Here is a 13,187-nt window from a genome sequence, read left to right on the forward strand (position 1 = left end):
TGCCATCTGCTGGCAGGACCCAATCCTGCTCCGGTCCTGAGTCCGGCTGCTGCGCCGAGGCCGCGGGTGCCCTCTGTCACCCCATTGTCCCGCAGGGTGGCGCAGCCCCGTGCCTGGCTCCATGCCCAACACCCCAAGGTGCCCCAAGCCACGTCCCCAAGGAAGCTGGGCCCCAAAATGCCTCCATCGGGGCCACCATCCTGCTCCGTTCTGCTCCAAAACCTGCTGGGAACCCACCTCCTCCCGGCTCCCCGACACCTCTGCGCCCACCCGGTGCCCTTGGCAACCAGAAGCAGAAGGGGCAAGGACCAAATCCTCCCCGCACGTGGGCTCAGCGGTGCAGGATCAGCCCCTTTGGCTGGCTCTGCGGGGCGGTTTCTCCAGGCACCGTCCAGCCCTGCTCCCTTGGGGCTGCAGGGACGGGACTCTCGCCCCACAGCTGAGCTCCAGCCCTGTCCCCCGGCTCTGGCTGGGCTGCGGTGACCGCAGGGACTCGCCACATCCCGTCCTCCTCGTGACAGCGAGCACACACACCCAGTTCCCACGTCCCCCCCCACCCCTCCATCCGGCCTTCCCAGCCTCTCCGCTTCCCCTGGGACCATGCTGGGGATAATGGCCAGGGACCAGTGCACCACCGGGTGCAGGGACACCCAGGGACACCCTGCTCATCCCTCTCTGCTTCCCATGGACACCAAGCACCGTGGCTCGTTCCTCCCTGGGCAGATGGCAGCGGCTTCCTGCTGGAAAAAATGCCCAGGCCCGTTGGGAGGGACTGAGCCGCAGCTGTCCCTGGTTTAATTCCTCACTGCAAAGCCAAGACAGCGCCCGGCGGATTTTCTGTGTGCTTCGTGCCTCGGCCCACGCATGCGCCGGGAAGGTTTTGTGGTGTCAGGGACCTCGCCGAGCCCTGCGCGCACGGTGCCTGCAGCCCACGAGAGCGGCAGGAAGTCATTTTGGTCTAAAAGGGATAGTTGTGTTTTGTTTTGTTTTGTTTTGTTTTTTTCCTGCAAAAGGAAAGCTGGAAAAATCAGCCCCCAAAACAGCCCCAAAAGGCCAGGAACAGCCATGCGGATGCCTCGCTGCTTGGAGGCTGGCACCTGGCACGTTGTTTTCGGTCTGATTTCCAGAGAAACCAGGTGCGTGCATCCACCCCCTTTATCTCCTCCTCTGCCCGTCCCGCTGTGATTGCATCCCCACGCCTGCAGAAAGAACCGTTCCCACCGAGCCACCTCCCGCAGGCTGCGCCGGGGGCGCTCAGCCCCTACGAGACATCAAAGCCTCCCCCAGCAGCGCTCGCACGCTTCACCCACATCCTCGACCCGTGCGCCCAGCCCGTCGCCGTCCGGTTCCCTTCCAAAATCCCACAGGCACCAACAAACGGTCCGAGCGGGACCCTCCGCATCTGGGCAGCTCCTTTGGGTGGCACATCTGGGCAGCCGTGCCTGCTGGCAGGCGGCATCCCTCGTGGCGCTCGCCGCTTCGCCCCGGCGGGGCGCTGACATCAGCGTGGTTTCCTGCCCGCCGTGCGCCTGCCCCGCGCCCCACAGCCCCGCGCCGTGGGGCAGCGAGCCCCACGCAGCCCCGGGGGGCTCCCGCTCGCGCCCCTCGGCAGCCGGCGGGATGGAGTCGGTGGCCCTGTACAACTTCCAGGCGACGGAGAAGGACGAGCTGCCCTTCCAGAAAGGGGACACGCTGAAGGTACGGGGCTTTGCTGGCTGGGGGGAAGGAGAGGGGACGTAGGGCAACGCCGGTGCTTTCATTGCTCCTGGCTTTGATGCCTATTTGGGGCTTTCTGTGGGGAGAAGGAGGCATTCTTTGAGGTTTTGGGGTGCAGAGCAGCATCCCCAGCAGTGGAGGGTACTGCTCGTCCGTGCCACCGGGCACATCTCCAGAGAGGTCCTGGCTGGGATGTGGCATGCGGCCTCCCTGGTTATTGGGGCATCGGTGGCACCAGCCGAGCTCCGTTTTGGGGCTGAAACACATTTTTCCCCTGCCCCACAGCAACATCAAGGGCTCCAAACACCCACCAGGGCACTTGTCTTCGGGGTTCACTCGGCTGCCAAAAAAAACTTTGGGGAGCCTCAAAACCCCCCCAGACACCACAGCCCCACCACGGGGACAAGGGCTCCCGCACCACACCACCAAGACCTCTCCATGGGGCTGATGGCACAGCACCGGGGGCTGCTCCCAGCCCCCAGCACCCTGCAGCACCCCCGGGCACGCAGCAGCACCAGCCCCCGGGGATGGCGAGGGCACGGCCATCACGCCGGGGGCCCAAAGCTGCCACACGCATCCCCTGGCCCTGCCTCCCCGGCGTGTTTTCCCCGCAGCCCTATAGGGTTTCGGATCCTGTTTGCACAGCTGTGCAGCCGCCCCGGGGCCCCTGCGTGGGAGGCTGGAAAATGGTGTCGCACACAAACGGGTGTCACAGCCCTCCTGCTCGCACCGGGACGCGTCCTCCCACGCTGCCATCGCCCCGGGGGGCACCAGGGCTGGCTGCAGCCCGGCTCCTCTGGGGCTGGGTTTTACCCCCTTCCCTGGCCGGGGGTTTGGGGTGATGCCAGGCAGGTGAGCCAAACCTCAAGCCGTGGAGGGCTCAGGGTGAGCAGCCCGCTCTGCGTGGCTGCCCTGAACACCCTGTCTTGTGCAAAATGTCAGAGCCCCCCAGATTTTGGGGGTGACACGGGACAGCTGACCCACGTGGGGGCCAGGATCTGCGGCAGGGATGTTGGCCGGGCTGATGCCTCTCTGCTCCTCTCCCTCCCTAGATCCTCAACATGGAAGACGACCAGAACTGGTACAAGGCCGAGCTGTACGGCTGCGAGGGCTTCGTCCCCAAAAACTACATCAAGGTCAAGCCTCACCCGTAAGTACCACCCCAGCGCCGGGGTGTCCTGTCCCAGCCCCCTGGCAGCGATCCCAGCCGTGGGCCCTGGTGCCCAAAGGTCGGCCCTGAGCCAGGGCAGCCCCGCACGGGGGGAAACCGAGTCACGGAGCGATGGGGCGGCGATGCTGGGCGAGCCTTTTGCCAGCACCACCAAAGGTGGCGGCGCACCCACGCACCCCAGACGCACAGAAACTCATCCTCGCGCCGGGCTGCCCGCTAAATAAATGATAATCGGGGAACAACAAAGTATTACGGGATTACAACTGCATTAGACACAATCCTATTACCGTGTTATTAAAGCCCAGCATAATTTATCCCTGTTTTAACCTGTGTTTTATGTATCATTATCCCCTGGTAAATCACATTTAAATGCCGTAGCGAAATCTGCTCGGGGCTGCAGCTGGGGAGCAGGAGGGAGCCCGGGGCGGACGCTGCCGCCGCTGGGTGCTCGGGGAACAAGCCGGGCTGGGTGGGACCCGGCCTCCTGCGTGCAGCACCTGGAGGCTGGGGCCGGGCGATGCTTTGTGCTCAAGCCCTGGCCGTCAGCTCCCCGGTGGTTTTAACAGGCAGCAGAGGCTGTGCCCGGTGCCTGCTGCTCCCAGATATTCGGGGGCAGCTTTGGCAGTGATGGAGCCTGGGGACTCTCCCCTCTCCCCTGCTCCTCTACCTCGTTTCGGTGGCTTCACCCCGGCACGTAGGGGTTTCTGCTCTGCAGATCCCCCCCCGAGCACCCGGCAGGGCTGTTCCTACATCGGGCTGTGAGTTGTGGAGGGGGGAAAGGGGGGGACCCGTGGCACGGCGGGGGACAAGGCAGGGACAGGATGCAGCGGTGGCTGCCGGCGATGTTGCACGAACCCTGCTTGGTGTCCTCGTGGGGCCAACGCAGCCCCGGGGCACCTGCGGGGTCGGTGGTGCTGAGCCAGGTGCCCCTTGCAGGTGGTACGCGGGCAGGATCTCCCGGCACCTGGCGGAGGAGCTGCTCCTCAAGCGCAAGTACCTGGGTGCCTTCCTCATCCGCGAGAGCGAGAGCGCCCCGGGGGAGTTCTCCGTGTCTGTCAAGTGAGTGCCTGAGGGATGCAGGGGGGTGGGCAGGGGGCCCCAGCCCTATTTTGGGGACCAGGGGCTGAGGGTGCCAGGCTGCCCTGGTGCAGAACGGTATGTGTTAGCCAGCAGGGTGCTGGGGGTGCTGAGCACGGCCTCCCACAGGCCTTCCTCCCACCCGCAGCGCCGCGCTCCGCCTCTGTCCCCACGGTTTCCTGCGATGGGCCGCGTCGCTGCTTCGCCCCCGCCGGGGCAACACCGCAGGGTCTGCAGGTTGGGGTGCCCCCAAAGACAGCCACGCAGGTAGCTACGGGGCTGGGACCAAGCTGCAAGCTCATGCCCTGCAGGAACAAATCGCCCAGAGCATCACCCAGGGGACACATCCAGTGCCACAGCATCCCAGTGCCGCGGGGCCAGTGTTTTTTGGCATCGGCAGCCAGGGCTGCGAGGAGGTGTGCCAGCAGGCAGAGCCTGCCCCGGGGCTCTCGCCCCATTGCTGCCCCTTCCCTGCCAAGGACCAGGGTGCAGGAGCCGGCCCCAGGCCAGCCAGGCACTTTCTCACGCTGCTAATCTCTAATTAAGCATTTAAGGAGGTTCTTGCCCATAATGAAAGGGAGCCGCGCTCTGCCCTGCGTCACCAGCGTGGCCCGGTCCCTGCCCCTGCCCGGGGCGCTGGCAGCGCTGGGGACATGCAGCAGCCCTGGGCCAGCCCCACGGCACAGAGACCCCAAGCTGCCACCCCCAGGGACACCCCGAGGAGGTGCCAGCACACAGGGACAACGGGGGAAAACCCAGCCTGCTCCATCCTCCTGGGACTTAGGGTCCCCTGAGGCTCACCAGCACCCAAACCTATGGTCACCCCGCTCTCCTACCTGTCCTCTGTGGGTGTTCAGGCCCCAAATGCCACTGCCACCCCCAGCCAGGACAGGATGGGGGTAGCAGGACCCCCAGGCATCCCCTGGGCTCTGCACGCGATGCTGGAAGGGGTTTGGGTGCCCGGGGTAACATCCGTGCTCCACCCGCAGCTACGGGCAGCACGTCCAGCATTTCAAGGTGCTCCGGGAGCGCAACGGCAAGTATTTCCTCTGGGAGGAGAAGTTCAACTCCCTCAACGAGCTGGTGGACTTCTACAGGACCACCACCATCGCCAAGAAGCAGCAGATCTTCCTCCGGGACGACGACCAGAGCCCCGAGGTGCCGCTGGGGGGCTGGGAGGCTGTGTGGGATGGTGTGGAGCAGGGCGGGGGGCGGCGGAGCACCCCGGCCACGCAGTGCTGTGGGGAAGGAGATAATGGTGGGGTGAGGGAACCCCACGGGCAGGCTGGAGGAGAGCCTTGGGTGCAGCTTGGTGGGGCAGGCTTTGCCATGCCCACGGTGCCATCCCTCGGGATGGGGGTGACATCTGGGAGAGCCCGGCACCCGCAAAGCTGTGCCCTGGGGCAGTGACTGTGGAGGTGAAACTGGGTGCTGGGAGCTGGGCTGGCGTTGAGATGGGTGCCTCCGAGGGGCAGGGTGCCCAGGGGGCTCTGCTGGGAGCAGGAACAGGAGCACTGCACCCTGCGGTCCTCCTCTTGCACCCCAGGGCTCTGCCTTACACCCGGGGCTCCTTGTCTCTCCCCATGGCAGGATTTTCTCCATTCCCAACCCTAATCTTCAAAGCAGGTGCCCAAGCCCCCTCGTAATCCGGTCCTCACCCCGCGGTGTCACAGTGTCCCCCCCAACGTTGGGTGCCCGGTGCAGAGGGACCCACCACTGACCTGACCTTGCACTTCCCTCCAGGTGAGGAGACCCAAATTTGTGCAAGCCCAGTTCGACTTCTCGGCCCACGACAGCTCCCAGCTGCCCTTCTACCGCGGGGACATCATCGAGGTGCTGGACTGCCCCGACCCCAACTGGTGGCAGGGCAAGATTTACGGGCGCGTCGGCCTCTTCCCCCGCAACTACGTCCACCCCCTGCACAAGTGAGCTGCCCGCTGCCCCGCTCTGCACGTGGCCCCTCACCGTCCCCACACCGTCCCCACGCCCCGTGGGCTGCAGATGCTGGCGAGGGTCCTCCCACGGAGGCCGTGCCAGCGGCGGAGGCCGTGCCAAGGGTGGAGGCCAGGCTGGCCAGGCTTCCATCCCGAGGCTGCCCTGCTGCCAGTGCCGACAAATAATCCGGCGGGAGGAAGCGTAGGGCCAAAAAAAATCAAAAGCAAAATCCAAGGGGCGTAAAAACTTCTCTGGAGCTGCCGAGGGGAGCGGCTGGAGCCCAGCTCCTGCCGGGGAGGGAAGGCTGCGCTGCTGGCACCCGCAACCGCCCCCACCGCCGCGCCGAGCCGCCGCAGTCCCGTGCCCAGTAAATGGAAAACACCGCGGCAGACCCAGCCCGGACTGGCTTCTTGCCGGGGCTGCGACGGGTGGCAGCTCCTCGCCAGGACCTTTCGAAGCCCCTGCTCCCCGGAGAGCTGCAGGCAGCCGAAACATGGCCGGGACGTGGCCTGGGCTGGGTAACGCTGTGCAGGGTGCCAGGACCGGCTGCCCCGGAGGAATTCAGTCCTGCTGGTGCTGTTTGTAGCTGCAAACTGTGGCTTTTTAATATTTTATTTAGAGCTAGTAAAGTGTGTTTGGATGAAACCCTCGAGTGCGGCCTCCTCCTCGCAGCTGCTGTTTCATGGAGGTTGGGCCCTGCCTGCTGTCCTCCCCGCAGCCCCGTGTGCCCACCCCAAAGCCTCACCCGGGGGGCTCTCTGTCCCCATGCACGGCCCCCCCCCCCCCCCCCCCCCCCCTCCTGGGCCCAGACCTCACCGTCCCCTGGCACAGCCCTCATGGTCCCCTGGGACACACGGTGCCGAGAGCACCCAGCTCGTTGCGCCCGTGGATTTAAACTCCCCACGTCCCACACACGACAAATAGAAAAGATCACCCAAATTCTCCTCCCATTCCCCTCCCCCGTGGGGGGCTGACGAGGCTGCTAGGCAAAATAGGCGTAGCAGAAAATATTGATGCACACCAGGATAACGGCGTTGATGTTGCAGACCCGGGTCCAGACGGGGGGCTCCGTGGTATCCCTCAGGGCCGGGGGTCCCTCGGCCTTCGCTGGGTGCCGGCTGCCTGGGGAGGCTGAGCAGGGGCCTGGCACAAAGAGATGGTGGGCAGGGGGACAGGAGACCACGGGGAAACTGAGGCACCGTGCCATGGGGGCACCGGGGATGCCACCCGTGTGGGATGCCCCTGAGGGCACGCTCACCATCCAGGGGTCCCTGGGATGTGCCGTCCACGGAGGGCTGGGGGGGCTTCCACGGCAGGCTCCACCAGGTGAGATCCCGCAGCTGGAACCGGGTGAGATTCGGTGAGAAAACACCCCCGGGACACCCCCGGCAGAGCTCAGGGCACAGCCCCAGGTGCCACCGGTGTCTCCAGCCAAAGGGGTCTGGGGCGAGGGGTCCTGGGTACCCATATGCGCTGCTCACCCTGTCAGGGGGCGGCGGGGGGGACAGCAGGCTGCCCCCCACCACGACGGCTCCCGTGGCAGCACACAGCAGCACGGCGAAGTGCAGGTAGTGCAGGTGGGCCAGCAGCCAGGGCCGCCGGTCGGGGACCCCGCAGTGGGGCGAGGGGTACGCCAGCTCCAGCCCCATCCTGGCCAGCCCCAGCGCCAGCCCCGCCATCAAGCCCCAGAAAGCTCCCTGCAAAGCAAAGGTCATGGGGGGACAGCCGGAGGGGGACGGACTGTCACCCCAGCAGGGGACAAAAACCGTGGTGGGGACAACCCCACGGGACAGACGTTGAAAGGGGACGCGCAGCCCCGTGCACACCAGCTGAGACCTGAGCCAAACCTGCACCCGCTCTGCAGGGGATGTCCCCCGCCAGCCCCGCTGGTGGCCATGCATGGCAGCTCCTGCCTCCTCCTCCTCCTCTTCCTCCTCACCACAGCCCCCAGAAATGCCACCTCGGGACTTTTGCTCCAGTGCCACCTCCCCACCTCTTCCCCCAGACACCTGCGGAGGTGTTTCCGCCACCCCCTGTCCCCTGGCTGTCCCCACGTCCCCAGTCACCGACCTGCTCGTTAGCGCGGGGCCAGAAGACGGCCAGGACGAACACTGCGGTGACGGGAGGAGCCAGCGAGCTGGTGACAGCCTGGATGTAGACGTAGAGCTGCCCGCCGCTGGAGCTCTGCAGGATGGGGAGCCAGACCACGCTGAGGACCACCAGCACCACCGTGACCACCCTGCGAGGGACAGCGGTGCGCTGTGCGGTGACACCCGTGCCACCACCACCACCACCGGACACCCCAGGCAATGGGAGATCTCCCCCGGGGTGCCCCGCAGCAGAGGTTGATGCAGAAGAGCTGGCTGGGGGATGCGGGCAGGTTTTACCCCCGAGGGCAGTGGGAGGATGCCCATCACACATGGTGACATCCCCGGGGCCGGGCAGGATGCTCCTGCCCCGTGTGGTTTCTCACCCGTCGCGGTGAGAACGCCGCTGCCAGACGCTGCGATGCTTTGTCTGGGCTCAGGTCAGACGTGCCCGGGGCTGAGGCTGTTTCATGTCACTGCCGTGCTCCTGGAACCCTCCCCGGCTCCTTCCCTCCCTGCCCACCGGCTGCAGGAGGAGCCGGTGCCGCAGCCTTCCCCGGGGGGGGGGATGGCGAGGGCAGGGTGCCACCACCTGGGCACGGTCCCACGGGGGATGACCCCGGCCACGGGCCACCTTGCCCCTGGGGCTCCGGATGGAGCCTTGCACATCCCGCAGGCACTTATGGAAATGTCACCTCGAACACAGAGCCTAATCCCGCAGTCCCCAAGCTCATAAAAGTTGCACAAGGCGCCGCAGTAATTGCACCAGTGCCGGCTCCATCCCGCAGCACCGGGCAGGTGACTGCTCCCAGCGCCCCTCGCCCTGCCTGGGGGGCTGATAATTTGCACCCCCCATGGGGAAACACCAGGCAAAGGGCACTTTTCCTCTGAAAAGCCCCCAGCCGTGGGTGCTTTGACCTGATGTGGGCTCTGCAGGTGATGCTCTCATCACCTCCACACCCAGACAAAGCTGAGGTGTCCCCAAGCGTCCCCATCCTCGCCCCGGTCCCAGCTGCACTCCGCTGCCTCGCTTTAATCAGAAACAAGGAGGCATTGGCCAAACCCCGGATTTTTGGGACCAGTCTGAGCAGGACAAAGCCCAAAAGCCAACCAAGCACAGCTCAGCCAAGGACGGAGCGAGCCAGGAGCTGCGCCAAGCCCTCAGTGCCCGGAGCAGGCTGGAGAGCAGCTCCGTGGCGCTGCTCAGCGCTGCTGTATTTATAGCTCAGCCCCGCTTGTTTACGGTGTGCAGCTTCACAGAATTACCTAAAGCTCCATCTGCTCAGCTCAAAAAGCAGAAGTATTAAAAATAAAAATAAAAAGAAAGAAATAGAAAGCAGTGAATGCATCTCTCTAGACACAGTCGCTCTCTGCTACCGCCCATCTGCCTCTCCGGAAAGAGGAAGCGACCCAAGTGCAAAACGCCCTCCCTGACCCACGGGGTGGACAAAAAAAACCACGTTTGGGGTTTCTCTAACCCACAGATGATGCTGGAAGGTCATGCAGGTGCGGGAGCCCGGGGCTGGCTTGCAGCTGGGCCACAGTCCTGCCCTTGCTGCAGGAAGGGTTTCTCCAGCCCACCTCTCCCTGCCTTATCTCCATCTTCGCCACCCGTGCCATCACCCAGCCACAGAGAAACGTGAGTGGGGATTTCCAGCTGGGTGACACTGCTGTGTGTGAGCAAAAATCCCCAGACCCAGGGAGCCAGGAGCCCTTCCCAGCCCCTCAGGCCGCACCGCACGGGAGGGATGGCTCAGCGCTCCTGGCCCCGCTGGGAACACCATCGGCACAGCGCGATGCTCGGGGGGCACGGGCAGCTGGGCACCCTGCTCCCAGCCATCGCTCCTGCACCGGAGCCTTCCCGGGCTGAGAAAATCCCCTTCGAGCTCAAGATCAGCCCTGGCCAGGGGCAGCTCTTCCCCGGGGTGGCGATAGGGCACCCATGGGTGTCGTGATTACGGCAAACGCGTTGTGAAAGAGCCGAACACCCGCGATGAATCACGGCACAGGCAGCGGCCCCGGCGTGGTGCTGGGCGGGCGCCCCTCGGCTCGCAGGACGCGGGGCATTGTTCCCCGGCCTCGCCTCGCTGCTGAGCAAGCAGAGGATGAGCAAATCCTTTTCCTCCCCATGGAACCGGATGGGACATGCCCGGCGTGAGGATGCTGAGGGGTTGGACCGGGGCTGCTCGGGAACCACCCCGAGCCCTGTGTCCCCGCGCTGGCCCTTGCAGCTCATGCAGCTTTTTTCCTTCCTGAAAGATTTCTCGTTTGCTGTACCCACAGCTGGCGCCCAGCTATTTCTTCAGCACCTGTGAAATTATTTCCAGGCTCCTATGGAAATACGGGCACTGTTTATAGACGTGCCTGTCCCGGTGCTGTTCTGAATTGCAGGGAATTATCCTGGGAGAATGGCTGGAGAAATTCGGAGCAATCCTGGGGGAACCCTTGGTTCCTGCCCAGGGCGGGCGAAGCGCATTGCAAACATCCATCAGCCATCCTCCCCAGAGCCCCCGCGTTGCTTTACCCACCTTTATAGGCACAGCCACCAGTTCCTGTGCCCACCCGGGCAGCTGTGCCACTGCAGGCAGCTTGACACCTTCCCACACCTGGAGATGGGGGGTGCCAAAAATCGCCCTCCCGCAGCCTCCTGCCTTGCATCACCGCACAAGCGGGGCCAGCAAATCCTCCGGAAAGACCCAGCCCAGCCGAAGGCCTGACCCAGATTTCCTCCTTGTCATTGCCTCCTGCTCAGCAGGCCCCGTGCTGGGCATGCCCCGGCGCTGAATGTGCCGCCCCGAGCACGGCACCGCGGGTGGCTGCAGGGCCCCAGGCACCCCCCGGCACCGGGCTGGGGGCCAGGACCCGACACCCCCGGGGCACACCGGGGTTGTGCCACCCATTGCCACCTGGTGAAGTGGGGCAGTGGCTGAGCCCGGCCCCTCTGAGCTCTTTTTGAGGGCACATCTCAGCCTCTCCAAACACTCCGTGAGCCCCATCTGCATCTCCAAGGTTTCCATGCATAAAATAATGCAAGGGCTTTGTTTTCCTTCCTCAACCACGGCGCTTTGCAGCCGGGCTGAGCGCAGGCTCCAGACACAAAGGCAGATCACAGAGGGCTGGACCGGCCCTGCCGGTCTCCCCGAAACCCTGGGTGTCCCCAAAACCCTGGGTGTCCCCCAAGCCCTCGGTCCCTACCTGCCCACCAAGAGCAGCTCCCGCTCGCCGGCTCCCGGCCTCAGCCTCCTCCAGATGTCCATGGTGAAGAGGGTGCTGCTGCTGTTGAATATGGAGGTGAGGGAGGACATGAGCGCGGCCATCATCACGGCGATCATCAGACCCCACAGCCCTGCGGAAGGGAGGGAATGTCAGCCTGTGGCTGGGGACAGCGGGGTGGAGGGCCCCAACCATCCCCTCTGCGCATGCACAGGGGCACGGATGGGGTCTGGGGACGCCCAGCTCCACCCTGGGACACCGGGACCACCCGCATCCCCTGGCCTCGCTGCTGGGGGTCACTGGGGAGGGGGCTGCGTGGGCAAAACCCCCTGAGAAGACGGTCACGACCTACCGCTGGGCATCAGCTCCACCACCAGCTTGGGGTAGGCGATGTTGGAGCAGCCCACGGCCACCCCGCACACACGGGTGCATTCCTCGGGGTCCACGCAGGCCACGGCATCTGGGGGGACAGAAGAAGGTGAGGATGGAGGCAGGTGAAGCTCCCAGAGCGAGCCAGCACCCTCCAGCACCCCCCAGCCTCCCGCTGCCCTACACCCAGCCCAGCCCCAAGCACCATACCCAGGCTGGATCTCACCCCGCGGAGCCCTGCCCGCGTTAAACCCCACAACAGGCACCCCAGGGTGGCCCCAGAGCCCTGCTGGGACCTGGAGGAGCACGGGGCAGGCGGGTTGGTGCACCGTTGGGGCAATTACCTCCGCATGGGCAGCACCCACAGCTCCCCGCAACGCACTCGGCAGCGCGCCAGGACAGTCAACGCCCAATTACTTAGGTGCCTCAATGGGTGTTGAGCCCTTTTTTATTGTTACGCTCATAAAATATTGAAATGGATGGAAATTAATGTCGGGCATAAATATTAATGCCCCGGCTGGCTCTCAGGTCGGCATCCTCTCCCCGAGGAGCACGGGGACGTGCGCGAGCAACCCCTGCACAAGCCTGGCTGCGGGGCCCATAGGAAGGCGAGGAAGCGATGCGACGTGCTGGGTATCCCATGGGATTTGTGCGCCCCAGCCCTCCACCCCGTTTTCCTTCGGGTGCCCCCCTTCCCGCGCTCACACCCTTGCAGACCCCAGGGGCACCACACACCCGGCGTCTGCGCTGCAAACCCTACAAAGGGGACAGGATGCGGGCTCCTCCAGCTTCGCAACGCCGAGCCGGGCACGGACTCACCCCGGCACAGCAGGAGCAGGCTACAAGCTGGTTTTCCACCTTTGCCCTCGCTTAGATGAGCGCCGGGCCTCTGTCATCCAGCAGCTGTGAGTAAAGCTGCCGTCACCGCTCCGTGCCTCGGTTTCCCCCTCGCCAAAGCACCACGCTGCGCCTGGCTCCATGCAAAGCTGCGGGTGGAAGCTGCTCCCGAGGGCAAAGCAGCGTCTGGGTGCCGCAGCCCCGAGCAGACACCCGGTGGGGCTGGGTGCTGCTGCTGCCAAACCCCTCGGTGAGCCCCGGCAGCGCGCGGGCAGCGGAGCCCAGCCTGGCAGAGCCCAGCGTCGCACCCTGCTGTGTCATTAGGCCCTCTGCTAGAGATGGGAAATTAATTGGGAGCTTGTAATTAACGCTTCCCTCTGCGGCTGGGAGGAGCACGGTGCCAGGTGCAGGGCAGGGGCTGGGGGAGCTGGGGCACCGGGAGGGCTCTGCCCGGCCGGGGGAGCAGGGACACGGTGACGGTGGGGACCGACCTGTCCCTGCGGCAGGCAGCGGGTTCAAAAGGAGCTGACAGCTCCTTGCCTGCACCAGGGTAAATCAGAGGAGAGAGCTGGATATGCAGGAAAACACCAAAATAACGAGCCCGGCTAGCGCTGAGCTCAGCACGACGCAGTCATCAAGGGTGGCCTGCAGGGGATTTTAAGGAAAAGAGGAGGAAAAGCGCAGCCACGGCGTCGCACCTTGGTGCCAGCCCCTTGTCCCTGCAGCTCGGCCAGGCCATGTGCTGCCCGTAGCGGCTCTGCCACCAGCTCAGGCTGTGACCC

General features: G+C 65.0%; 2 protein-coding genes across 2 annotated transcripts in view; one reads left to right on the forward strand and one right to left on the reverse strand.

Annotated features, from left to right (window-relative positions):
• The first annotated feature begins 951 nt into the window (after positions 1-951).
• Positions 952-6,205, forward strand: GRAP (GRB2 related adaptor protein). The gene is made up of 5 exons (XM_035339749.1): positions 952-1,698; positions 2,769-2,866; positions 3,824-3,946; positions 4,954-5,122; positions 5,708-6,205. The coding sequence occupies exons 1-5, from the start codon at positions 1,621-1,623 to the stop codon at positions 5,891-5,893; spliced, it is 654 nt and encodes a 217-aa protein (XP_035195640.1). The 5' UTR covers positions 952-1,620; the 3' UTR covers positions 5,894-6,205.
• Positions 6,206-6,251: 46 nt separating this feature from the next.
• The window catches only part of SLC5A10 (solute carrier family 5 member 10), a 35,146-nt gene continuing 28,210 nt past the window's right edge, over positions 6,252-13,187 (reverse strand). Inside the window, exons 9-15 of the mRNA XM_035339727.1 lie at positions 11,552-11,659; positions 11,182-11,332; positions 7,970-8,138; positions 7,381-7,596; positions 7,158-7,239; positions 6,729-7,042; positions 6,252-6,695 (exon numbers count right to left, since the gene is read on the reverse strand). Of these exons, the coding sequence (XP_035195618.1) occupies positions 6,882-7,042; positions 7,158-7,239; positions 7,381-7,596; positions 7,970-8,138; positions 11,182-11,332; positions 11,552-11,659 (887 nt within the window). The 3' untranslated portion in view covers positions 6,252-6,695; positions 6,729-6,881. The remainder of the gene's footprint in view (positions 6,696-6,728; positions 7,043-7,157; positions 7,240-7,380; positions 7,597-7,969; positions 8,139-11,181; positions 11,333-11,551; positions 11,660-13,187) is intronic.

Source organism: Oxyura jamaicensis, chromosome 14 (genome assembly GCF_011077185.1).
Source record: "Oxyura jamaicensis isolate SHBP4307 breed ruddy duck chromosome 14, BPBGC_Ojam_1.0, whole genome shotgun sequence".
Lineage (NCBI taxonomy): Eukaryota > Metazoa > Chordata > Aves > Anseriformes > Anatidae > Oxyura > Oxyura jamaicensis.